This window comes from Girardinichthys multiradiatus, chromosome 5, assembly GCF_021462225.1.
Source record: "Girardinichthys multiradiatus isolate DD_20200921_A chromosome 5, DD_fGirMul_XY1, whole genome shotgun sequence".
In the NCBI taxonomy this organism is placed as follows: domain Eukaryota; kingdom Metazoa; phylum Chordata; class Actinopteri; order Cyprinodontiformes; family Goodeidae; genus Girardinichthys; species Girardinichthys multiradiatus.
Genome location: NC_061798.1, coordinates 42,415,965 through 42,442,861, shown reverse-complemented (window position 1 = coordinate 42,442,861; position 26,897 = coordinate 42,415,965). Strand labels below are relative to the sequence as shown.

General features: G+C 40.5%; 1 protein-coding gene across 2 annotated transcripts; it reads right to left on the bottom strand.

Annotated features, from left to right (window-relative positions):
* Positions 1–5,593: 5,593 nt before the first annotated feature.
* rbbp6 (retinoblastoma binding protein 6) lies at positions 5,594–26,272 on the bottom strand. Of its 2 annotated transcripts, XM_047364866.1 has the most exons (20): positions 25,180–26,272; positions 24,022–24,121; positions 23,856–23,895; positions 21,780–21,821; positions 21,594–21,682; positions 21,393–21,489; positions 21,124–21,266; positions 20,838–21,010; positions 19,922–20,025; positions 19,360–19,832; positions 19,205–19,268; positions 15,967–16,024; positions 15,820–15,868; positions 15,410–15,733; positions 15,177–15,272; positions 12,873–14,442; positions 11,256–11,824; positions 11,056–11,126; positions 10,858–10,945; positions 5,594–7,587 (listed from the first exon to the last, which is right to left on the bottom strand). In XM_047364866.1, exons 1-20 carry the CDS (start codon positions 25,343–25,345, stop codon positions 6,567–6,569), a joined length of 5,337 nt encoding a protein of 1,778 aa, XP_047220822.1. In that variant the 5' UTR covers positions 25,346–26,272; the 3' UTR covers positions 5,594–6,566. The 2 variants fall into 2 exon arrangements, with proteins under 2 accessions (XP_047220822.1, XP_047220823.1); XM_047364867.1 differs by lacking the exons at positions 5,594–7,587; positions 10,858–10,945; positions 11,056–11,126; ... (12 more) ...; positions 21,594–21,682; positions 21,780–21,821 and having other exon boundaries at positions 22,739–23,895; positions 25,180–26,268.
* Between the last annotated feature and the right edge of the window lie 625 nt (positions 26,273–26,897).

The window sequence follows — 26,897 nt, the reverse complement described above, 5'->3', positions numbered from 1 at the left end:
GACTTCAGTCCTTTTGGAAATATTTGCATTCGTCTTGAGAGTCAGCTCCATGCCAGGAAGCCAACTAATTTAAATGAGCTGCCAAGAGGAGTGGTCAGTTAGCCAGCCAGAATAATGCCAGAAGCTTGCTGATGGCTATAAAAAGTGTATAATTGAGGTGCAACTTGCTAAAGGACATTAAACTGATTATTGGTGGGAATACCTGTATGTCCTTAAGCTTATACGAATAAGTTTAACCCAATGTGGTTAAGAGAAAATTCTAAATACATTTTTGTTCTGAAAAACCACAGAGGATATGTGCTGTTGTCGTATATGTTGGGTTGGTCAGCTTCAAACTGCCAATATGAGAATGCTTCAGGAAAAGACTGCTGACACGGACTTAGCTAAACAAAGGAGGATTTTATTTCAACCAGGCCCATATCAAGAATTGCAGATCAGGATACCAATCTGGAGGAATCTCATACCGAAGAATCCTTCCTGATCTTTAAACACAGCCTCTTTTATAAACTTCCAGACAGCACATATTTAGCATTCCCCAACCTAATATTTTTAGTCACATTAGCATTTATACCTAGCCTTTTTTATTCACTCTCAGCACAAGGCTCTGGCTTAGAAATGTGCTCCAAACTAAACCTACAGCTTCACGACCTAATGCATTATCAGAAACTACACTGTATTATGTTTTCTCCCTGACAAAAGAAAGACTGTAATAAATCTTTAAAAGCACAAACTAAAATGAAATTCATACCCATAATAAAAGAATGCAAACTCCTGACCAGAACTGTATATCTCAGGATGAGTGCTAAGAATGCAGATTTACAAGTAAATTGAGAGTTTTACCTTTCAGCTCAGCTCAATCTTTAAGGTTGGAGCAACATATCTTCGTTACTGCAGATAATACCTTGATCATCCTGGCAGGATGTTCTTTTCCTGAAATTTTGTGTTAGTTTTATGCCAGATGTAACCAGACAGTTTCCAAAAAGTTCCACATTTGTGTGATCAGTCCACAGAATATTTTCTTACCAGTCTCTATGATATTCAAGATGTCAGACAGGTCTTTGTGTTATTTGTTGCTTATCTCTGGTTTTCGCCTTAAAACTTTAAGTTTTTGCCTAGTTTATTTTGCCTGTTGTTGAATCATGAACACTGATCTTAAGTGAGACGGGTGAGGCCTGCCATGGTTTAGATGATTGTTCTGGGTGATGTCCTTCAGGAGGTCACAACCTCTTGGAGTAATTTGGGTAGGCTGGCCACTGCTGGGAAGGTTCCCTGATCCCTGTTTTCTCCTTTTGTGGATAATAGCTCTAACTGTTGTCTACTGGAGTCCCCAAGCCTTTAAAACGGTACTGTGGATGGCAGCAACTTGCCCAACTTGAAATCTGTGTGATCTGATTGAATTGACTTCGTAAAGCACCTTGTGGATACATGTTGTGAATTGGTACTCTATGAATAAAACAGGATTGAATTGAATGTCTAATCTGTTCTTGAATTTCTATTGATCAGGGCAAGCTGGTTTTTTTTTTTTTTTTTTGTATCTTTTAGCCTATTTCATGTTGTCAGATAGGCACTATTCAAGTTGTTCTTGATTATAAAAAGATTTAATTTTCAATCGCTTTTTCATTTAATAACATGGGTAATTTGCTTAAAAAAATAAAATCTGCATTTGAAAAATTATCTTTACATTTATGTTAATGTGATATTAAAAGTTATTTCATTTAAAATAAAAGACATTTGTAATGCCTTCTATTTCATAACTCAATGATTGCTTTGGATCCATTTGTGAGCAAATTAAGTCCACATGAGCTGCAACAATTAATGTTCTGTGAAACTTTTGACTCCTTTCTTATATGTTAGTGTTTTTCTCAGCCTAATTAAAATGACTCATCATTTTTATTAGGCTGAAGAATCTGGAAAACCTATCAGGGAGAACCTTTTTATTCTCTTGTCTCTGCAGCTTGTTTGACAACTCTGATCCAACATCTCTGATAGACATCACATGATCAGGCAGAGTTAGATGGTCTGCGGAGAAGCATCTTTTCTGACAATCACCAGAGAAGTGAAGTTGCTTAGCAACCTTTGGCCTTGATGATAGGAAATGATGTAAGGCTGAAAAAGACAGAATGAAAACAGGCGAGCAGAGAACAGGGGCACACATGCAGAGGGAGACATGCAGGATGAAGGGAATAATGAGTTTAGATGTTAAGCTGGGGAAGGGGTTAAAGTGATATGTTAATCTTCTCTAATGGTCTCACTCATCTCTGAGTCCATTAATGGTGACCTTAAATTTTAAACACACACATACTCTTACACAATGCATGGGCTGAGCTGTGCTTCTGACTACGCCTGCTCTTTGAAGCAAAATACTGATCCTGTATGGTTCCTCCGTCTTCCTCTATCTAGCCCCCACAGTGAACCCGACTTCAGCCCTCTGCCTGTTTTCTGTGATCAGCAGTCACGCCACACACACACACACACACATACAGACATGATGAGGCTTATTTCTGTCTGCTCTCAGAGGGAGAGAGAGGTGGTGACATGTACAGCAATATTTGGGAGGCATATAAGAGCGGATTTTTATTGGTAATCTCTTTTCCACCCCAGCTACATAATGCAAGACTTATAGCGTCTCCCAGTGTTCATTTAGTGCCACTGCATCTTTCCAAAATGGGAAGTTTTGCTGTTGAAAATATAAGAACCCTCCACGGAGGCTAAAGGTCATTGTGGTGTCTGAGGATTGGCTTTCATGGTCAATTGGCTTCTATTTTTTAAAATCAGTCCAGAACATTTCCATTTTGTGTTTTCAGAATTAAAAAAATGAATCCTTTCTTATTTTTGTCCTTCCTTCCTTTTTTCTCGTTTCTTTCCTTCTGTCCCTCCTTCCTTCCTACCGTCTTACAACCATTTCTTCTGTTCTGTCTTCCTTCCTTTCCTCCTTTTTTCCATCCTTCTTACCTTCCCTCCTTTCATCTGTCCTTCCATGGTTCGTTCATTTCATAAAAGACCTTGAGAAAGCCCAGAGAAATGTTGATCACGACCACTTCAAAAGATTCAAGACATTTCTGGATCATTGAAAGCCAAATGAGAGACATTATATATTATACAAGGAAGAAACAAAGGCCACAACAAATTAAGAGAAGTCAAACATAAGGGAAGAAGAAACAAGAAAGAAAGGAAGCACAGAAAGAAACTGCAAATACTATTTTTTTTCTTGTACTTGTATAAAAATACTTACCGAGATCTGGAAAATACTGGTCCAATTCCATGCTTTTCCAGGCTATGTAGGAACCAAGCAAATAAAGCCTATCTAGAGCGTCAAAAGCTACATTTTCATACATAATATAGAAAATCTATGATTAAGATTCACAACTTTCTCTCTATTTTTGGCATAAGAATAAAGACAAACTATGACAAAAACCAAACTCTTCTTAAATTAAGGTATTATACTAAATAAAGTGGGGGAAAAGCGCCTAATCTTTCACTGAATAAAATACATTATTCTTTGCATGAGTTACTCTGATCATTTTGTTGTGGAATGCCATGAAAACATCTTTTTTGATTTTTGGACAAAGTTATTAAAAACCACTGATGAGGGCCTAAAGAAGCAGGGGATGGAGAGCCCTGGCCTCCTTCCTTGCAGCAGATACACTGGGAATTTCCCCACCGAGAAACCAAAAAAGGGTTTTTCTGTTCTCCCATTACTGCTGCATGACTGCAGGTGGCTTACATAAAAAATTCACTACATACAGTTGTGTTCAGAATAATGGCAGTGTTTACGTAAGTAAAGCTTAAAAAGGAATAGTTTTATTTATTTCTAAATCAAACTATGAAGAAAAACAAACCTTTTAACCACTTTACAGAAAAATTAAAAATAAAAATGAACCTTTGTTCAATAAAACAATGTGTCTGCAGTTTTCTTTACAAATTCAAATATTTACTGTGTTAACTGAAGGATTTATCATTCCTGTCAATCACTAAACTTATATTTAGTTGTATAACCACTGCTTCTGAGAACTGCTTCATATCTGTGTTGCATGGAGTTGAACAACTTCTGGCACCTGTGAACAAGTATTCCAGCCCAAGATGATCTGACAACATTCCACCTTTCTTCTGCCTTTCTTGGTTTGGCCTCAGAAACAGTAGTTTTCATGTCACCCTACAAGTTTTCAATCGGGTTAAGGTTCGGAGGATTGGGATGGCCACGCCAGAACCTTGATTTTGTTGGTCTGGAAGCAAGATGCTGCTCGCTTACTGATGTGTTTGGGGTCGTCTTGTTGCAGCACCCATTCAAGAGCATTTCCTCTTCTCCATGAGGCTATGTGAAGTATTTTAATATAAGCAAACTGATCCTTGATCCCTTGTATTCAATAAATTGACCCGACACCATAGTAAGAGAAACATCTCCATATCATGATGCTTAAACCACCATGCTTCACTGTCTTCAGAGTGGACTTCAATGCAGTGTTTGGGGTCGTCTGAGAAACTGTCTGCGGTCCTTGGACCCAAAAAGAACTATCTGACTTTCATCAGTCAACAAAATGTTTCTCCATTTCTCTTTAGGCCAGTTGATGTGTTCTTTGGCAAATGGTGTCCTCTTCAGCACGCCACAGTGGGACTTTGTGGCGGTTTTTTGCCACATAGGTGTCTTCTAATTGTCTTTGCCATTATGGCCATTTTTCAATGGTAGTCTTTCACGTGTCTCTGGGTTTGATTTGTATTTTAAAGCATTGGAGATCATTTTTTCCCCCTTTCCAATCAGCGTCTTAAAGAAAGTAGGCTGTTCTTCTAAACATTGCCTGGAACGACCCATTTTTATCAGGTTTTTAGTGAGAAATGCATGTACAACATGCTGGCGTCATCCTTAAATAAGGGCCAACTGATTTCTTCACAGAAATAATGACCTCAGTAAATGAACTCCGCTCTGCTATTATTTTGAACACGCCTCTTTCAATCAATTATTTAATTACAGACTCAGAAGCAGCATGTAATGAAGGTTGGTTCTCTTGGTTTTCTAAGACTGTACGCCTACAAGTAAATTATTAATCTGTGTTGTTAATGGGGAGGGTTTCATTACAGATAAGAAGCCCTCACACTTAATCTTCGCAGCTTTTAGACGTTTCAACAGTAATGAGGCAGGCCTATAGATTTACTTACAAAACGAATGTTTTTATATTTCTACACTGCAGACACAAATTTTAACAGAATTACATAAAACACTTTTTGTAAATAGATATGTTCCCTTGTACTAAATTATCCTTTATATTTATTAAAACAAATATCTAAATAGATCAAATCTAATTAGGGGAACAACACTTTCACCAGTTAAATATTTTTTTGTTGTGATGATTTTTCTGGTTTATGGTGTCACTTGCTGCATCTTTGGACCTGAATCGTATCTGCTGAGGGTCAACATATGTGGGCGTGCCTCACTGGCGTTCAGATGTTTGACCTGAAGATCCAAATGGGACGGAAACATCGATAAAGGCTTCTCTATCCATACTGCGATCTTTTTTCAGGCCTGCACCTTCATCTGCTGATGTGCGTGTAACCATCTTCCTTTTTGTGATGCATATTAAAATGACAAAACAAAAATAAATGATATTTTGTTGATTTCCGAACATTTTTTATTTAAAAAAAAACAACAAACCATGTTATTTGAAAGAACAGTTATCCTCATTTTCACACAAACATTTTCTGAAGCAACAACTGTACCTTAGAAACAAAAACCTCCAAGACTGAATCGTCATTAAATAAACATCCTTGATTTGTTCAATCCAGTGTGGTCTAAATACACAACCGCCTGCTTTCACTTTAAGGAAAAAAACTGACACTTTGTAAGTTTTAGCTAAATAAACTTTTTTTTATTTCCAAAGGAAATATTTTTTTTATTTTATGATTTTTCCTTGTGGCAACTGATTTTTTTTTTTTTTTTTTTTTGAGAAAACAGACTGGCAAAGATTTACTAGAATTTCTGTAGATTCGCTCTTTAATAAACAAAACAATTACCACTTGCATAAACTAAAAAGATACTTTCCAAGTTGAGAATTAATTATAATTTTCAAATAAATGTGCTAAAACATGCAAATCTGGTAGCAGGGTCCTCTACAAATAAACGGGTCAATCAATGCGAATAAATCGACAACAGCTCAATGGTTAAGCCTTGAAAAGCAAACAGAACCGAGAAATTATGTAAAGCAAATCTTCATGTACAAACTAACCAAAGCAAGAGGAGCAGCACATCTTCCTCAACGAGAAGCAATCACATCCCTGAGTACAGTGTGTATTATTCCTATCAATTACATCGATTGCTGTGATCAACAAGTCCTTTCTGGTCAGACAGTGGTTGTATGAAAATAGTGCCTCACAGAGTCGCCCCTGACCAGAGACCCGAGCGGCCGTCCTGACGCTGTTTTCAGGTGCAACAAAAGACAGAACGCTCCAGCAGCAAATGTCAGAAAACACAATAAAGTTCTTCCCGAAACACCTTTCCCATTCCATTCCCTTAAACTGGAGCTGGAAAAGAATCATTTCCTGTACAAGCATTGCAGGGATCATTTTTGACAAAGTTCTTAGCATGGAGCCTCTTCCTCTTGTTTCTCCTCGTCGTCGTCCTCTCTGTCTTTGCTCTTTTTGCGTTTCTTCTTCTTGTGTTTGATCTTGTGTTGTTTGGGCTCTTTGTCTTTGTCCTGGCTGCCGTGTTTCTTGTGCTTCTTGTGTCTTTTATGCCTCTTGTGTTTCTTCTTCTTCTTGTCGGCGGTGGTAGCCGAGCCGCTGTGGTTGCTCATTGAGGGGCTCTGGGAGGGCTGGCTGAGAGACCTCATCGGGCTGCCGCTCCGGCCTCTCTCTGGCTCTGAGCCCTCCCCCTCGCTGTAGTCTGGCACGAAGGCCGCTTCGTCAGTCTCGCGGGTCAGATCAGAGCACAGACGCTGTCTCTTAGGCTCTGGGTTACGACTCTCCTCTCGTCCTCCAGCTACTCTTCCTTCTGCCGCTCTCTCCTCCTTTCCCACCCCGCCTCTCCCCTCTTCTCTTCCCCCACCTCTCCTCTCCTCCTCTTTAGCTGAAGATCTTCTCTCCTCTTTCGATCCTCTGCTCTCCTCCCTCGCAGATTTTGTTCTGTGTGATTTGTCTGAGTCTTTTTGTGTAGCCCTGCCACTTTTACCCTCCTCCTTCTGTGTTTTCCCTTTCTTCTCTTCTCTGACCACTCCTTTTTTCTCCTCCCTGACCGATCCCTTCTTCTCCTCCTTCACTGCTCCCTTCTTCTCCTTCACAGCCTCCTGTCCTTCACCTCTGACAGGTTTAGGTGCATCACAGTGTCCCTCTCTTCCTCTGCTTTTCTGCGGCAGTGGTGAGGGTTCCTTGGTGGGTGGGGTAGGATCCTCTTCCTGGCCTTCTTCGTCATCATCTCTCTCCCACTTGGAACGTGGAGGTGGCTGAATGAGCGGCACCTCCCGAGCTGGGCTAGGAGGTGGGCTGACACTTTGGCTGCAATCACGGCTCCTTAAAGGGCTGGGAGAAGGCTGCTCAGCAGGCTTAGAAAATGCACTCTTCTTCTGATCTTTGTCTGAGTCTGGCTTTTTCTCTGGAGCTGACCTGTTGGAAAGCATTTTAGGAAACAGTAGAAAATGACTGGCTTTGAAATGTGTGCAAGTAGGAGCATTCCTAAATATTACATAAATTCATCTAAAAGCAATACTCCCTAACAAATCTGACATAAATGAATGCAACGATTGTTCTCCTACAAAGACGTTCAAATTACGCAACAGCAATAAATCTGCCCTCTTTTTCCTACATTAGCAAGTTTTCAAGCCTTAATTTAAGATTTATTAACCATCGCCTAATTTTTGTACCATAAGACCTTAAAATATCAAAATATATTAAAAAAAATTATTTTCACAAAAAGATTATATGGCTTTTTTCTTACAAATAACAATCCAAACTATGTGGTGAATCTTTATTCAGAGGCCTCCACTCTTGATACCCCAAAGTAAAACTAATCCCTTCAGAGCTCACCAAATGAATCTCAATATAATTACAGCTGTTCTACGAAGGCCTCATGGCTGCTGAAGCCATGAAAATATTGCTGCCCTTTCCTGACCTCTGTGAATCATCATTTTCCACTCTGACTGTAAGGAAGAACAAATTCAGGGCTCGTTTACAAGTGGAAGATGATCTTAGAGCTTGTTTGTCATCCATCCCTCCAAGAAGAGAGAAACTTTGTGGTGAGAGACAGGCTCATCCTTCTCACTAATTTTCAAAAGGGTTAATGATGTTACTGACGACTGGCTCGACTGTGTGCAACAAACCCTAAAGCAGATATTTATAAGAAAGCTTGTGTTCCTTGTGTTAAAATTGACCAAATAGAGTTCACTGGAACTTTTTTCAGTCTTCTCACAGATTATTTTTTTGGAAGCTTTAAAAACATCCTGTGAGTTAAAATATAACTTAAATAAATGTATCCTGTGTTTAAAGTGTTCAAATTTTCATTTTTTTTTCTTTAACATATTAGGTGTTTTTATGTATTCTTTTTACATTTACCGTATTTTCCGCACTATAAGGCGCACCGGATTATAAGGCGCACCTTCAATGAATGGCCTATTTTAGAACTGTTTTCATATATAGGGCGCACCGGATTATAAGGCGCAAAGAATAGAAGCTACTGCAGTCAAACGTTTGACTGGGGTTGCGTTATGCATCCACTAGATGGAGCTGTGCTAAAGAGAATGTCAACAAAACAGTCAGATAAGTCAGTCAGTCAAACTTTATTAATACACTACAAACCAGCGTTCTGATAACTCCATTCACTCTCATGGTAAGGTCTCCTCTACATAGAAATCTATTGAATAGAGCCAACCTCACGTTAGGAATGCATTGGAGTCTATGAAGTTGAAGTTGAAATCAAACGTTAGTTAAAACGTGAAAGGGAACTTCTCCCTGATTCAGTAAACACGTAAAAGAAACAGTTTGATGCACTAAATCAAACGTTAGTACATTCACAATATAGTAGCGTTAACTGTTGAATTCTCTCGCTGCTGCTCTATTCCCATGTTCGACTGACAGCCTCGAGTTTGAACTCAGCATCGTAAGCGTGTCTCTTGAAAGGTGCAATTTTGGGGTCGTTATACACACACAAGTGGTGTTGGACTAGGAGTAAGCACAGTACAGGTGTTTACCGCTATTACTTCGGCGACACCCCTGACTACGGTAGCCGTAATGCTGCAAGCGGTGCAGCTTTGTAGTTTACCAGTCGTACTGAAACATTTTGACAGAGCGCCGTGTACAACCAGTATGGATCAACCAATTAACCAATTGATCCATATATAAGGCGCTCCGGATTACAAGGCGCACTGTCATTTTTTGAAAAAATTAATGGTTTTTAAGTGCGCCTTATAGTGCGGAAAATACGGTACATAATTCCTTAAGTATTTAAGAGTACAAAAGGCTATATAAAAAAATAGCATAAGCATGGAGAAATGTTACCACTGCTAAGGGGTCCCTTGCCACGAAAAGAGAACCCCTGTGCTAGAGATCACGTAGATCAAGGAACAGCAATAAAGCTGGGCAGTACTTTTAAGCAGCTTTAGATTATAAGACAGAACCATGGCAGCAGCAAGTTGTGGTTCATTCAGCAAGGAAGTTGATCAGAGTTGATGAATGAAGCTAAATATGGGACAATGCTGGTAGAAAACCCTTTATGGGCTGCAAAAGACCCCACCCTAACCCTACACCCTGCAGTTTTGTACTTCTGTGGATCTATTAAATACAATCCCAGTAACATTGAAGCTTGTGGTTGTAACCAGGGCTGCACAATATCAGGAAATCGTGCGATATATTATAATATTGGTAAATATTGGGCATGGTTCGGTATGTTTCCAGTATGCTTCTATCACGAAAAATAAGTAATGAAAATAGATCATATCTAAATCACTTTGTAGTTGTGTTGATATTTCAACAACCTAGTGTCCCAGCTGTACCTGAATGCAGCATGAGCAGCTGTTGGGATATCATCAAAGGAGATTCTTCTTTGGGCTGACTGGACGCTACAGGTAGCCATTTAAACCTAAGCTGATTTTTCTCCAGTACCCGCAACGTTTACATTCTGCTTGCTGTTGTGTCAGATGAGTAATTCAGTTAAGAGGATAACAAGCTACGTACCTTATTGCTATTGAAAGACGCCTACGCAGACAAAGTTCTGCTTACCATTCTTTTTCCACTGTAGCTGCATGGGAAACCTTAATGTTCCCAAACAGAGTTTAGTGATCGCTGCGAGTCCTCTCGGTTCGGTTTTGGTGTTACTTTTTAAAGCTGTGCTACAGAACTTGGCGTCATGCACAAAAACATCCTACATGTGTTTAGGTAGAAACCAACGCGGTGTTCCTTCGGTACCAAACCAACAGGGCTGTCCCAGATATTTTCAGTATGAATACGTGTATTCATTACACCACAAATAGGCACATATCAAGATTTTTATGACAAAGCTGCTCCTGGCTGATGTCAGCTGTTTCTTTGCCTTGAAACAATTTAGTAGTAGATTCTCTCCCCCCCCCAAGGCTTTACTTGGTTAAAGGTCATAATAAAACAAATTATACATATTACAAGAATGTAGAGCCTGAATGTCTGATACTTAAATAATTAGCCAACACTTATTGCAGTCCAGGCATTTATTTTCAATATACTTAATACGTAGTCCTGTTGGAATAATGATGAATTTGCGTTTTATTTTGTAGCCCCAATTATAACATGACCAAATGTGGAAAAACACTTTACAAGACTGTAACCCCTTAATTGCACACCATAACAAAATATATCCAAAAACCCAGTCATGTTCTGATTTAGTACGTCTGGTATGTCAAACGGACTCACCTCGAAGAAGTAACCACATGGCTCGGCAGAGCCTTCCGACTGATCCTGGGTTTGCTTTTTACAGCCATCTCCTGGCCATCTTTGATCACTGTCAGCCAGCAGGAAAGACAGCGGGAAGTTTTATGAAGACTTTATTTAAACAAAAGAGTTTTTTTTAAATCATCTCGTGCAGCAGGACTTTATAGAGCTCTTAATTACCTTCTCTTTGAGTGGCAGCTGGTTTTTCTCTTGAGAGGCCACTGCTCTCCATCCTGTCCCTGGACCTACTCCTAGGAGAAGAGAGAATATAATTATATCCAACAACAGCTGTGTTCCTAGACAGGACCAGAATATTATGTTTTCCATCAGTCATGGGGATAGACAACTATTTGTCAAGCAGCAGAGAAAGACATAACAACCTGTCAGATTTAGCATCTCTCTCTGAGCCTCCCGCTCTCTCCTTAGAGGACACACTTGGTTTCTCCTGATCTGCCAGTTTCCTGCAAATGGCAGATTTCTCTCCAATAGTCATTTTATCCACAGAGACAGACCGACCTACTCCACTTCCACTGCTGGGATTTTTTCGCTCTGCCTTTCCAAACTTCTCTCCCTCGTCATCTCTGTCCTCAGATACTTTTTGTTGGCCTGACCCAGAGGGCTTGTCCCTCTCCCTGGTAAACCCTACATCTCTGTCTTTGTCTGAAGCAGAAGGCCTGTCCTGCTCCCTGTCAGAGCCGCGGTGTCTATCTCCAGCGCCGCTTGGTCGCTCTCTGGAAACTCCTCTATCTGCAGATGTTGATGGCTCCTTCCTTCCAGCTCCCTCTGATGTACTTTTGCGTCTATCTCCTTCTGAGCCATGAGCAGCAGCTGATCGATCTGACCCGGAGGATGATTTCTCAGAACCGGACTGAGTTCTATCTGACGGTGCTGCCTCACTACTGCCTCTTCTCCCAAGATCTCTGTTCAGCTTGATCCTTCTCATTGGCTTCTGTTGACAAAAGAAGAGACATTATTCTTGACTGCAAAAAAAAAAAAAAAAAATCTAGCATTTTTACTGAAACAAGGTTTAAACTCTAAAACCTAAAGATCTGCTGAGAAATCACCTGATGACTAGAATCAGATGATTTTCAGCTTGATGGGTCCTAAACTGGTGGAAACAAAAAAAAATCATCCATTTCCTAGCGGTGAATGCGCTAGGAATGGAACCCTCTTCTGTGTGGAAATTGTTACAGAGAGAGGACAACACCAAGTTGGCCATTTTTTGTTTCATAGAAAATAGATGCATACTCTTGACGCATGTCTGTGTGTTCTACCCTAAAGACTGCCAGAGAGAGCTAACGTCCAACAGGACAGCTGAACAGAGGACAGTAAAGCTGCTCTGTTTTGTCCTCTGCATCTTCCAGCTTGTCATGGAACGTGCTGGATTAGGAAATGCTGACATCCTTTTGGAAATGCCGCGGGTATAACCTCAAATCTCAGATGTCTCAAGAGAATTCAGACATGAAGAACGTCCCTCTGACTTTTATACCCTCATATGAGGTGCACAGCATTCATTGCAGTTCATATTTTAAACAGTTGCTGCAGATTAATTCTGGATTTAACAATTGAAAGAGGAAAATACAGAAGAAGTGCTTTCCTAACAGACAACTATGAACAAAATGTTACAAAATTGTGCAGTAAATATTTCCTCTGATATGTTAATGGTGGGGGTGGAGAAAATACCCCCTTCTGACAGAATGTGTGCACCTGCATGAGGAGGTCTACATCAAGGGTCTCCAGTCCTTAAGAGTCACTGCCCTGCACCATTTAGACACGTTACCGTTCCAAAGCACCTGAATCAAGGGAATGTCTCATTACCGGGTCTCTGCAGAGACCGATGACATGCCGATGACACAACTCAGGTGTGGAGGAGCAGTGATGCATTTAAAAGTTGCAACACAGTAGCTCAGCAGGACAAAGCTTTGCAAAAGATGGACACAAAGTTCTGCTCAGTGCATCTCTTCTTAAAATCATTTGAAAACTTAAAAGAAACTCACCGGAACGTCCACCAGAGGTCCTCGGTCTGAATCTATTCGGCCCAGTTCTCGAGTCCCTGGCAGGTGGAGTAAACCGGGTCTGTCAGAGGGGGGTGGGAGTCTGTGAAATGGGGATGGATGGAGGTGGCTGTGGAAAACGGCGCCCCCTCCATCTATTCTCCTCAGCTTCTCAGGGTGTCCGAGTAAAGTGCGACTGTCCTCTCCCATCCTCCTCCGACTATCTATTGGGGATGGAGGTCGGGGGAGGAGTGAAGGTCTATGTAGAGGGAGGAGACCAGCAATCTTTGAAGGATCTCTCCTGCTTTGTGAGTCATGGCTGGACCGAGGGCCTTCGAGCAGAGAGTGATGAGGTACAGGCTGATTCTGAGAGGATGTGGGAGGGGTCTTTATCACAGGTCTCACTGTAGAGCTTTTAGGCTTCTCTTTTTTAGGTACAGATGAGTTGGAAGCATCATCCACCTTGGTCTTAATAGTCTTAATCGGTTTGACAGCAGAAGAAGTGGTTGAGGAGTCCTTAGTGGTAGTTACACCTTCTCCGGGCATTTTCTTTACCTTCTCACTCTTTGCCTTGATAACCTGTGGTTTAACTTTAGCTTTTACTTTTGGAAGCTTTTCCTTCTTCATTTTATCTGCTTGGGTCTTTGATGTTGACTTGGTAGCTGGTTTAGTTGGTGCCGCTGTACCTTTAGAAGATGTAGCTTTAGGCGTGGCAGCACCACCTGAAGGCAGAGGCCTTGAGGAGATGGGAGGCGTTTTAGTGTTGGAAGATATTTCATCCATCGGCTCGTCTCTAACAGGTGTGGCATCACCTCGGTCCAGAGACTGCCGCGACTGCTCTTGCTCCTCTCCAGGCTTCTTCTTTTTGATTTTCTTTGACTTTAGGATTTTAGTGCTAGACTTGGCTCCTGATGAAGAAGAAGATGGGGGATTATGAGGTGGGCCACCTCTCTCTTCTTTACCTCGTCTTCCTCTTCCCTGGGGTGAATAATCTCTGGATGATGCCGAAATTTTTTCTCGCTCTCCGTCTCTGCTCCCATGACCTCGGTGATGCAGAGGGGGATGCTGGTTGTCAAAGTCTTTGTAGTACTTGTTGTACCAGTCTGCATACTCCTTCTCCCACTGTCGATACCTTTCTCTTTCCCAACGGTCATGACTTGCAGGACTCTGTCCCTTTAGATCATATGCTAGTAACTCCCGTGGAGGGGGTTTTCTTCCACCAGGGCTGCGGCCTCGATAGCCACCAGGGGAGCGTGACCGCGTTCGAGACCTGTAGGGTCTGGGAGCTTCTGCTCCGTCCCAGCCTCCTCCCCGATAGGAAAGAGGAGAGCGTGGCGAGCCAGAACGTCGGTAGCCGTAAGACCTTGAACGAGAGCGGGACCTTGTCCTTGAACGCCCATAACTACGTCCATTACGTCTGGAATAAGGGGAACGGGGATAGGACCGGCCGTGGGATCGAGAGCGGGATCGACTGGGAGAGAAAGAGTAAGACCTGGATCTAGATCTAGAGCGAGAATACGGAGAGCGACTGAATGGTGAGCGGCTAAATGGAGAGCGGCTGTATGACCTGGACCTACAAAACAGCAAATCATTGAAAGAGACAGAAAAACTGCTTTAGAGAATGTATTCTTCAAAAGTATTCACACCCTTGAATTTCACATATGTCACATTGCAACCACAAATCTTTATGTATTTTGTTTGGCTTTAATATGACAGACAAACACAATGAACACATAATTGAGAAGTGGAAAGAAATGAGAAATGTTTTCAGCCCCCTTAACTATGACACCCCACAATAAATTCCAGTATAATTAACAGCCTGCAGAAGTTGGCTCACTAGTAAAAAGAGAACAACTGTGTGTAATTTAATTCTTGTTTAATTACAGCGGTTCTGTGAAGACCTCAGAGGTATGTAAGAGAACATTGGTGAACAAACTTAACAAAATAAAAGCTAGTATTAAACTCAACTGGAACTAAAAACCGAAGACTAAAAAGAAGGAAAAAAAAAAAAATAAACAGTCATAAAATTATCCACAGTCTACGTAGCTCTAAAATTAATACTTTCTCTGTTATTCGGTGAACAAAGAACTACTCTGGTTTAGTAAGAACTGTCTGCAAAAAGGCATGTTAATGACTGCTGTGATTTAAAGTAGAAATATGTGACATTGACTGGCGGAGGCTGCTCAGTGATCACTATAAGCAAAGCCTAATTTTTTACTGATTTTAATAATTTAATTTAATAAAAAACGAGCTGCATTTTAGTGGGTGCTATACCGCATTTTAAAAAGCTTTCATGATTAGGTTTACCTGGAATATGATCGTCTTCGTCTCTTGGATGCATTTCTGTATTTCATGAGTTCTTCATGGAAATCTTTTGTAAACTCATCCAGTTTGGACGTAACTCTGTCATTGACAAGACAAAAGGAAAACGGTCACCATTACATTTTACTTCTACAGCTTTCATACAGTTTATGGTCTCCTGCTCAACTCTGTAGTTTTCACAACAGTAATCACCAATCAGTTAAATAAAAAGAACATACTTGTCTTGTCGATGGTGCCTTTGTCTGTAGAAGTCTTCTTTTGAGAGAGGGGGTTGTGGCAAGGATGGAGGTAATGGCATGAGAGGGGGCTGGGCACCTGGAGTGACCCAGGGGGGGTTAAGCCCTGGTGGTCCAGGGCCATAGAGAGGCTGAGGATGGAAACTAATGGTAGGAGGAGGGATGAGACCCGGCCCTGAACTGTATTGAGGAATGTAGGGCTGTGGTGCCGGTGGGTACATGGTGGGTGGGTAGACTCGAGGGGCAGGTGCAGGGGGGGGAGCACTCTGCACATGAGTGGATGGATGCTCTCCTCTATTTCTGTACCTGGAAAAAGAAAAAAACAAACAAAGAATGAATGAATTAAGCTTCTTATATTAATTAAAGAGACTGGACTGGTGGACAGGACTTACCAGTGTCTGTTTCCACCTCGGTGAGACTGGTTGGATCGTGTTTGGTGACCTAACAGAGCAGAGATTCAGTTCATCAATTTCTTTTTAATCTCATCTTTAAATATAAAAAAACCTTCTTAAAACTATAATAATAAAAAGAAACCTAACCTGGTGGATGACTTGGTCTTGCAGGTGGCAGGTGGCCAATAACAGGTAAACTATAGCTCTGGGACAAAGATAAGCAATCTATTACATTTCACAGGTCGCAGTTTGTTGTCAGTTGAGTTTTTGTTTAAACGTAAATCGGGTTCTCCTAAATTTACATTTGAAATAAGGCTGCACGACATCACACAATCTTCCAACACTGACAATATTGGTGAATTTTGCGCCAATGATATCAGTTGCGATGTTCCAATGTGATTTGTGGCTACTGGCTAAATGGTACACTAGTATCTAAAATCCAAGTTCAGAACACTATGCATACTTTAGCCTACTATTACTGCACTCCAAATAGTGCTTTGTGATAAGAATATTGCACACACTGATTTTGCAATGACAATATATTTGTGATATATTACGCAACCCTGATGTGAAGCTCTAAGTCTCTAAGGTAGAGCTGCATAGAGAAATCTGCTGGTGACTACTGAGATGATTTGAAGTTCGACTGTCAGATCGGAAATCAATAATGTGATAGTTTTCTGGCCAGTGAACTAACCACACTGAAAGGTTAACAGGCTGTGACAACAGAGAGCATGACATGAATGTACACAGGTCATTTCACTACTTCACTATTTCAGTCATACACTACAGGTCCTTCTCAAAATATTAGCATATTGTGATAAAGTTCATTATTTTCCATAATGTCATGATGAAAATTTAACATTCATATATTTTAGATTCATTGCACACTAACTGAAATATTTCAGGTCTTTTATTGTCTTAATACGGATGATTTTGGCATACAGCTCATGAAAACCCAAAATTCCTATCTCACAAAATTAGCATATCATTAAAAGGGTCTCTAAACGAGCTATGAACCTAATCATCTGAATCAACGAGTTAACTCTAAACACCTGCAAAAGATTCCTGAGGCCTTTAAAACTCCCAGCCTGGTTCATCACTCAAAACCCCAATCATGGGTAAGACTGCCGACCTGACTGCTGTCCAGAAGGCCACTATTGACACCCTCAAGCAAGAGGGTAAGACACAGAAAGAAATTTCTGAACGAATAGGCTGTTCCCAGAGTGCTGTATCAAGGCACCTCAGTGGGAAGTCTGTGGGAAGGAAAAAGTGTGTCAGAAAACGCTGCACAACGAGAAGAGGTGACCGGACCCAGAGGAAGATTGTGGAGAAGGGCCGATTCCAGACCTTGGGGGACCTGCGGAAGCAGTGGACTGAGTCTGGAGTAGAAACATCCAGATCCACCGTGCACAGGCGTGTGCAGGAAATGGGCTACAGGTGCCGCATTCCCCAGATCAAGCCACTTTTGAACCAGAAACAGCGGCAGAAGCGCCTGACCTGGGCTACAGAGAAGCAGCACTGGACTGTTGCTCAGTGGTCCAAAGTACTTTTTTCGGATGAAAGCAAATTCTGCATGTCATTCGGAAATCAAGGTGCCAGAGTCTGGAGGAAGACTGGGGAGAAGGAAATGCCAAAATGCCAGAAGTCCAGTGTCAAGTACCCACAGTCAGTGATGGTCTGGGGTGCCGTGTCAGCTGCTGGTGTTGGTCCACTGTGTTTTATCAAGGGCAGGGTCAATGCAGCTAGCTATCAGGAGATTTTGGAGCACTTCATGCTTCCATCTGCTGAAAAGCTTTATGGAGATGAAGATTTCATTTTTCAGCACGACCTGACACCTGCTCACAGTGCCAAAACCACTGGTAAATGGTTTACTGACCATGGTATCACTGTGCTCAATTGGCCTGCCAACTCTCCTGACCTGAACCCCATAGAGAATCTGTGGGATATTGTGAAGAGAACGTTGAGAGACTCAAGACCCAACACTCTGGATGAGCTAAAGGCCGCTATCGAAGCATCCTGGTCCTCCATAAGACCTCAGCAGTGCCACAGGCTGATTGCCTCCATGCCACGCCGCATTGAAGCAGTCATTTCTGCAAAAGGATTCCCGACCAAGTATTGAGTGCATAACTGTACATGATTATTTGAAGGTTGACGTTTTTTGTATTAAAAACACTTTTCTTTTATTGGTCGGATGAAATATGCTAATTTTGTGAGATAGGAATTTTGGGTTTTCATGAGCTGTATGCCAAAATCATCCGTATTAAGACAATAAAAGACCTGAAATATTTCAGTTAGTGTGCAATGAATCTAAAATATATGAATGTTAAATTTTCATCATGACATTATGGAAAATAATGAACTTTATCACAATATGCTAATATTTTGAGAAGGACCTGTATATTGCTCAAAGTGTTGGGTCACAACACCAAATGAATGAATGCCAGTGTTACAATCGCTTCTATTGCTGCAGGTGTGTAACGTTTAGTGTGAAGAAACTTCACTGTCCTGCACAGCGTCCTGACCTCAACATTCCTGAACACCTTTAGGATGAATTAGAGCAGAGGCTGCAATTTTGGTTTTCTCATCCAACTATGAACTCCTAAACCTTGTGGAGGATGTTTAGAGAAGAGTTAACGCCGATATTGCTAGCAATGGTGGGACAATCAACAAACTGGACCTTATAGAATAAGATGTCATCAAAGTTCACGTATATGTAAAAGTAGGCAAATATTTTTGGTAATATAGTGTATATTCCTAAAGTTTGAGGGTATATACCCGCCTTCATAAAACCCCTAAATAACAAACTGATGGAAAATTGACCCCAGCAGCTACCAGGAAGGGTGAACGTATCACAGCTACTTTGTCTTAGTCAGTTTCAGATTTTAAGGTAAATGCTGGAATTTGAGAAGTTTTCAATCTTACAGAAATCTCTGTGTAGCAACACCGAACCTCAGAAATATGAATTTTTACTCTGACGTACTGAGTGAAAATACTCTTTCATTCCACAGACTGTCGTGACTGTTCTAAGACGTCATATTTATGAACCTAAAGCCATAATGATGAATGGTTTATTTATTTGCTTGTCATTACAAGAGAGTAGTGAGGAAAATGTTGGGTTATTACACCTAAGCTGCAACAAAGTTTTAAAACATTGCAAATGTATGTTTTATGTATGTTAATTGTAGTAAAGAGGAATTGGATAAAATCACATCAGCAGATCAAAGCATGAATGCTACAGATCAGAGATCAGCTATAAACCTGTGATGAATGCATCTCTACCTATTCACAATCTTTAACTGTGTTACCACAGTGTAAATAGATCAGTAGCACAAAAAACGCACAAGACGACGTATTCTGATTTCCAACTCCTTTCCGATAAACCCACCTGTGATGGTCTTTCAGGGGTTCCTGAAGAAGCTCGTGTCACATGAGGCTCTGGATCACTCTCTCTGAATAAAACAAAAACATTAAAATGATTAAAATAATCCTGCTTGTTGAGGACACATGTAGTTCAAAACAAACATCCCAGACTAAACCTACCCTGGTGGGGGTGGTTCACCCTGGCTCTTTGAGACCACAGGTGAGTGGCAGTCAACAACAGGTGCAGGAACTGGTGAAGCCTCTTTGTGTTCACCAGCTTCAGCATGAGGAGGACTTGGGGTTGCAGGGGATGTTGAGGCGTCAGGAACAGATGGAGCAGCAGAGGTGGTGGAAACAGAAGGAGTAGGAGTTGTGGTGGAAACAGAAGGAGCAGAAGTGGTGATGGAAATAGGAGGAGGAGCAGGAACAGGAGGAGCTGCGGCAGAAGGTGCAGGGGGTGTGACTTCTACTTTGGGCGGTATTGTCGGTGCACTTGCTGAAGGAGGGTTAGCGGCATTAACCAGGAGGGGATCCTGCTGCCTCGATTGCAAGGGCCTGACCAACTGAGGGCGAGGTGGAAGTGGAGCTGCATGTTGGACCTGCTTCCGTCCATGTTTGGTGTATCCTGTCTCATTCTTGAAGTTGTTCACAGCCTACAATGATAAGCAATGATTTCAAAAATCACTTGAAGCTAAGGGTCAACCAAGAACTTCTTCAGAAAGCTTTCACCTAAGTAAATTACCTGTCGAAGAAACTTGTTGGCAATGAGATTATCAGGTGAAACATCTGACTGCTTGCATGTGTAGCAGATGTGCTCCTCTGAGTCTAGCAAAGCACTCCTGATACCTGGAAACAACAAGCCACAATGGATGTTTAATGAAAACCCCCCTAGCTCTGTTAGAAGTAGAGGTGGGCAACATAACGATAATATATCATGAAGGACTAGAACATCCAGACAATCTGCCAAAGCAAACAGCGCACGATGTTGTTTACCAGTAAGGCTCTTTAATTCCCATGTTGCAGGAAATTATAGGCAGACTTCACAAAAAAAGTAATGAGGAAAATGTGTTCATTTTTGGAACAAGTGTTTTCACCCTCTAAAGTGATATACAAATTAAAAAAGCAATTAAACACTGTATTGGCCGCAGCAGCTCGGACGGTACTAAAGGTCAAATTTCCTTTAGACCAACAAGTGTCAAAGAGGAAGAAAAAAAAACCACGGCAGATCGTGCTGCTACAATGGTTAAGAATTAAACCCTTCAAAACAAGGTGCTTAGTTTATGAAACTAAGATGAGATTATCACTTTCTGTGGATTTTGTCCACACTTGATTATCCCCCAAAAAGAAAACCTCGGAGACTAAGACTAACAGGAGCCCTTGTGTAGTTATTCTGGTAACAATTTTCTCAGCGCTCGATCGCTCGGTCGAGTTTTCATTTTACAACAAAAAGAAATGATTGCCTACTTTCAGGGTTAAACTGATTTAATTTTACACAAGAGACGGGTCAGAACTAAGGCATATCAAACCTAGCTTGACACGTGACAAACGGAAATCCCCACCACAAAAAAATCTAATGTCTGAACTGATTAATAAATGTGACTACATTTCACATAAACCTAAGATCAGTGTTAAGTTGTATCACTGGCTACTTAACTTACAATCATCGCAGTAACTGTTTCCACAGCAGGGTATAACCACAGCGTCAGTCATCAGGTCATTGCAGATCGGACACAGGAGCTCATCTGGGATCGGGTCAGAATCATCCTCGGATGACGACTGGTCATGGGGAACGAATGGAGGTCGCTCCTTTTTTCCTTGTGCATATGCCTCCCTGTTGATAAATATTGGTTTTTTTTTTTATTATTTTAAGAGTTATGTTTATGGCAAAAACCTCATGGAAAAAGAACTTATTGATAAAAATCAAAAAATCTAAGCATTGCATACGCATCTATGGCAGGTATAGCATATTCTCCGGTGCTCGTCAACATTGCTCCCTTGGCGCCTGGGTCAGCTTTCACCATGAAGCTCTGCGGTATACCCTTACTGATTCTTACTGGCTTGAGACCATCCACACTTTTATCCTGTGTCTAACAAACAAAAGCAAATCATTAATAAACCACCATCATTACAAGGGTAAAATCCTTCATTCTCAATAGTAAGGCGTGTGGTAAAGAGTTGATACTGCTGACTATAACGACTAAAATGTTTACTACCATTAGCAAGGGGCAATGCCGGATGTAGTGGCCAGTCTTGTTACAGCGAAAGCAGGTATAATGAGCTGGTGGGGGTCCAATTGCTTTCTTGGAGTAACTAGAGAAAAGGTACGTTTAGTAAATCTCTACACACCAAAAACTAATTTATAAGTTTAAATGCAGAAATGCCGGATTTGAAAAGAAAAACAACTATTTACTGACTTTATTGGATCATAATCATGGTTTGATTGAGTCATCATGGCTTTAATCTTGTCCTCCTCCGAAGCATTTGCATCAACCAGGTTTGGGGTCTAAAGCGCATAATGAAAACATGTCAATATCGAACAAAAAAGGTAAATACTAAATTCTCTCCTCCACTCTAACCACAAATGTCTCTGAAAAGAGTACCTTGGCAAGCTGAGCAAGAGTCAAAGAAGGAGAAGAGTCCGTCTGCAGGGGAACCAAGAGTATACACATTAAAATGTTAACTCATCTACCCGACACAGACTGGAAGCTGACAGCCCAGACAGTTCACCACATCCGTGTCCCAGTCCACTAAAGTCTTCACAACAACATCAACATATTTTTAACATACTTAACAGGCATCGGCACGAACGTTTAAACCAAAACACTGGGGCCCCTTTGTTCAATTTCTGCAAAATAGATCTAAAATTTCTGTCCACAATGGTTTATATGAAGAAAAAAACATTTTTAACTGTTTTTTTTTTTTTGTATCTGTCCCTACTTACAGGCACTTCTATTCCCTTTAGGGGTATCAGAAGTTTTATAGCGCAAATATCAAAAATAAATTCGACTTTCACCTAATTTCTGATAAATACATTCCTTTAAACTCGTGATAATCAACCAGATGTGTATAATTAATGGCTATCCCTCACGGGAAAGCAATCAACATTAGTTTACTCCTACAGTTTTTCCACATATAATGCTAAATCATCATTCCTGCTGCATAAGCTTTTTAATGCAAAGAATTTTACAAACTAAAGGCATATTCAGGAGGCTGATGTAGACTGGCCCAATCCACAAATTTTCTTTATCAGGCCAACGTGATGCAATTTAAGAGAACACACAGTTAAAGTTTGTAAACTTATTAGAATAAGACTAATTAGGAGGGAAAAATCATCTCTCAAGCTTTCCCTAAACACGGCCTTTATCTACCACAGAGAGGAAAACGGCTTATATAGCTATGTAGGAGTTAGAATTAAGTCATAAATGCAGACAAAAACTAAAATCTGCCCTTTTAACCAGGCTGTTAGTGAAAAAACAAATGACACGGGGGTTAACGGGAGCCACAACATTTAACAAAATAAATAAACTTTGCAGGATGCCTTGGAGGGAACACACAGGGATCTGGTGCAAGTGGTTCTGACAATGAACCACTGAACAACTTTATTGATAGGTTCTGCAGCTTACAGCACACACTACACCAGTCTGCTTCTCACTGCAGTAACCGTGGAAGGCCTCCAGAAACAGGGCATTTGTCTCACTCAGTGCATCTAGAGGTGTTGTGATTGTGTCACAGCATCACAGGTTTGAGGCCAGATTACAGCATCTTATCAAAAAAAGTGTCATATGGATCAGCTAAATCCCTTGTGAAAATACTTTGAACTAGTCTTGATTTTGATTTGGTTGAAATCTTAAAAAAATGTATCTTAAAATCGAAAGGCTCAGCAGTGTAAAAGCTGAGTGTTTTTAAGGTTTAAAGGAGCGTGTGGAGTCCATCCTCAATGCAAAACAGAATATTTTCATATTGAAATTGTACAAGACAAAACTGACATAGATAACCGTTACGGAAAAACATTTCAGCATATTTATGTTAAGCATAAAAAACCTGACAGATCTACGCAACTTACACAGCTGTAGAATTTAAAGTGCAATCAAAATTAATAACAATTGATCTGAGGCACACTTTAATTCCTTGGGTTCTTAACCCAGATAAAATATTTTCACAGAAAACAACAATGACAAGAAATTATCAATACAAAAAATACCACATTTTTTTTCTTCTTACAAATTCCTTAAAACATTGGCTTTAAAACAGGCTACAGAACCACTTCATTATGAAACACAGGAAAGTTTAAATATTTTGGTGAAAACTAGAACGTGGCAACAATTCAACAATCACTTAAATGCATAGAAACAAAATAGCTAATTTGTTTCTTTGACGCCATCGCATTAGCCACTATTTACTTTAAATTACTATTTTCAAAATAGAAATAAAGCATTGTTTTCATAGAAACAAATTATTCGAACTGTAGTGACTTAAAAAAGCCCTCGCAGAAAGACATTAAAAAACAAGGTTGTGACCTCAACAACAAAATAAATAGAAACACAAAGTTAACAGAATGTTCAACTGGATGTCTGTTGACAGAAATGTTCTCAAGAGAGGTGACTAAAGCCAGATAGAGTGGGAGAGAGAGATGTGAGGAGGAGGACAAAGTGTTGTTCTGGGTTTGTTTTACATACGGGTCTGGAAGATCCAACCACAGCTGTGTCAGAACGATCTCTGCAAAAGCAAAAATGGAAACATCAGCCACTGACGGATCAAGTTTTTAACTATAAATCAGAAAACCTAAAGGAAATGTCCTTTGTGACAAATACAATGACTACATTATAATACAAATATACGCACACAATGAACGTCCTGCCAGCTGGCTTTACTCCACCAATCGGAGTGCGGCGGACGATGACAGATGAGTGTTTTGGGATGTGGGCCTCATCGTCTGTGTATTCTATAAAATACAAAAGCAATCAAAAACAACAAAATACTGTGTACAGGCAGACAGACACTTATCAGTTTCAATAGCATGTGTAGAACGGGGACCGCGAAATCGAAATCTACGCATCAGTCTGCTAAAATTGATAGCTGGTCTTTTTGATCCTTTTGCCGTGTCTGTTTTTACAAACAGAACTTTTTTCCCCCGGCACAAAATGGAACCATGTCCAATGCTGTCTTTGATGTTGACCATGCATCAACCTTGGGGGTTGCCACCTTGACAACTGATGACTTGAAATTATTTTCTATATTCTACCCAGTTTACTGTAAGGAAGTGAAGATATAAGACACAAATAATCAATTAGCAAATGGATATGCTGGTTTAAGATACTGGTACACATTGGTGTAGAAGCAAACTGATTCGATTCCCCATTGGAAAGAAAATGAGACATTTATCCTTTTAGTTAGTAAACAGTAGAGTTGAGCAGCATTAAAAAGCAACTGTGACCATGGGGATACTGGTCTAATGTTTAAAAAGCAGAAGCATTGTCTTGAAACACCAAGTGGATGGGCTTTTGGGATATTTCTAAATCAAATCAAATGTAACATTACCAATATGTTATATATATATAAAAAATAAATCCAAGGTCATACACTGATAAGAACTGTAGAGGGGTTGTTTGGGCAGTTTATGTCAACATCAGGTCCTTATTTCAAAAGAAAATGTAACATTGTTCAACGAGGGGAAAGTATTCCATGACTAATAAAAATCTACTTGCATTAAGTAGTTATTAAGGAGTTATTCTTCTCAGAAAAAGTATAAGTGAGATCTGAGCCTGTTTACGACTAACTGCTTACATGAGGTTAAATTCTGTTGAAAAATAAGCAGTGAAAATAATCAGAACTGCCCAAACACAAACAAAATGCATATAAAAATGTCAACAGCTTGGAGCCTTTTATTCAACTCTAAACGAAAGCATAAAACACCAAACACGAGTTTTTAATCCAGCACATCTCTTAATCTCACAGAATAAATCTAACAGTCGTTGTGTAATGTGTCAACAAATAGAATACCTTCTCGAGTCTGCGCATTGGTGATTTGCAGGTCGCAGTCTGTGGCCTTGAGGCGCTCCCGGGCCATAATCTGCTTCTTAAGCTCGCTAAGGGTAATATGCAGCCCATCGAAAGTGACTGTGTTGTAGTCCAGTTTGGAAGAGAATTTATAGTGAACACACGACATTTTTACAGGTCTACTTATAACCTCAATCAAGCACAACTTAAGGAAAAAACAGATCGGTTATATAAAAAAACAGCGTCAACACTGAACACATGAGGCTAATTGTTTAGACTTTAATTGTTAAACTTTCTTTCAGTTTGCTGAAACACTCTTGACAAAAGAATGGGCTAAAATGTGGAAATGCTCAGCTCGCAGACGACAGAGTCCTTATCAAATAAGTGCCAAAGAAAAACGTATGAAGTATGAGGCCAAAGCGCCACTAAGAGGCATCGTGCGCCTCGCCAGTCCTTTAAAGTTCATGGAAACACATCGTAATGCCACCAAATCCAAGACAGTCCATGCAGCACAGTATATTTATGATACGGATATAAATGAGGCCAAGTCCTTGGTGAACTGTCCTTGATGGAAAGCCCAAAGCGCCGCAAGCCGCTCAGGCAGCTAGCAGCGGGCCCTGGCTTCCCCTACGAACAGTCTTATTCAGCGCCGCTCTGGTGCAGTTCCTTTTTTAAAAGCCTACCGAGCCCTGTAAAACGTCCAAAAAACTCCGGGAAATCCTCCCGAAGGAGTCCACATTGATGTTTCCGATACTATCGGACCCTAAAATGTCTTTCTGAAGTCGTTAGTTGCGTATAAATGCTAACAAGCATGCTACTCAACACATTATGAAACACCAACGGCCTAACAAAAGCTAACAGCTAACGTTAACTCCGGGCGGCAGCCAGACAATCTTCTTAATCCGCCAGTTACACGACCAGGGAGGAAATAGTCCGCTTCGACGATAATTTCCCAAACAAAAAATGTGATTTATCCAGATGATTGTTCAGTTTAAATCCATAAAATCCATTTCATTGGTCCGTGGAGCTCCTCTCCTCGCTGTTTCATCAAAATGGCGCTGGACGGAACCGGATGTACGCGGTACTTTGTTGTGAGGGAAGTCAAAACTTGGATCTGTGAATGACGTCACACGCTTTCTGCTCTTTGACATAAACGCTGCTTTTTATTGCGTCCAAATGGACATATCTTCCCTTAAAACAAATCAGAGAGCTGTTGAAATTTAAATCTTTAAAAATACGTACAAAAATTTCTTTAAAACGGGAAACTAGAAGAAGAAAACAAACTTACAAGAATCAATTTATTCCCTCAACGTTCTCTAAAAAATCAGGCCGACGGAGATAAAATACAACCAAATAATCTACAAGGACGTGTAGATATTTTGTGTAAAAAGAGAGCTGAAGAACGATTTATATGTTGAAAAAATGAAAACAGAATTCTGCTATTTGTTTAATGTGGGAGGGAAAAAAACAACACATTGTGCAAAATTGAATACAATTAACCGTAAAAAACAGAGCGGTGTTTACCTGCGACCCTGAAAACTATATCTCACATTTGCTCATTTTATAAAATTGTATACGTCACAATACTATGATAGTGACGGGTAGAGCTTTTTAAATACCGGTAACTTTAATGGAAGCAAAGCTTCCCTCGCCTTGATCAGTCAGAAAAAGAGCGTTGTGATATCCCATTTGCACTTCCAAACACTGCTAAAAAAATTATA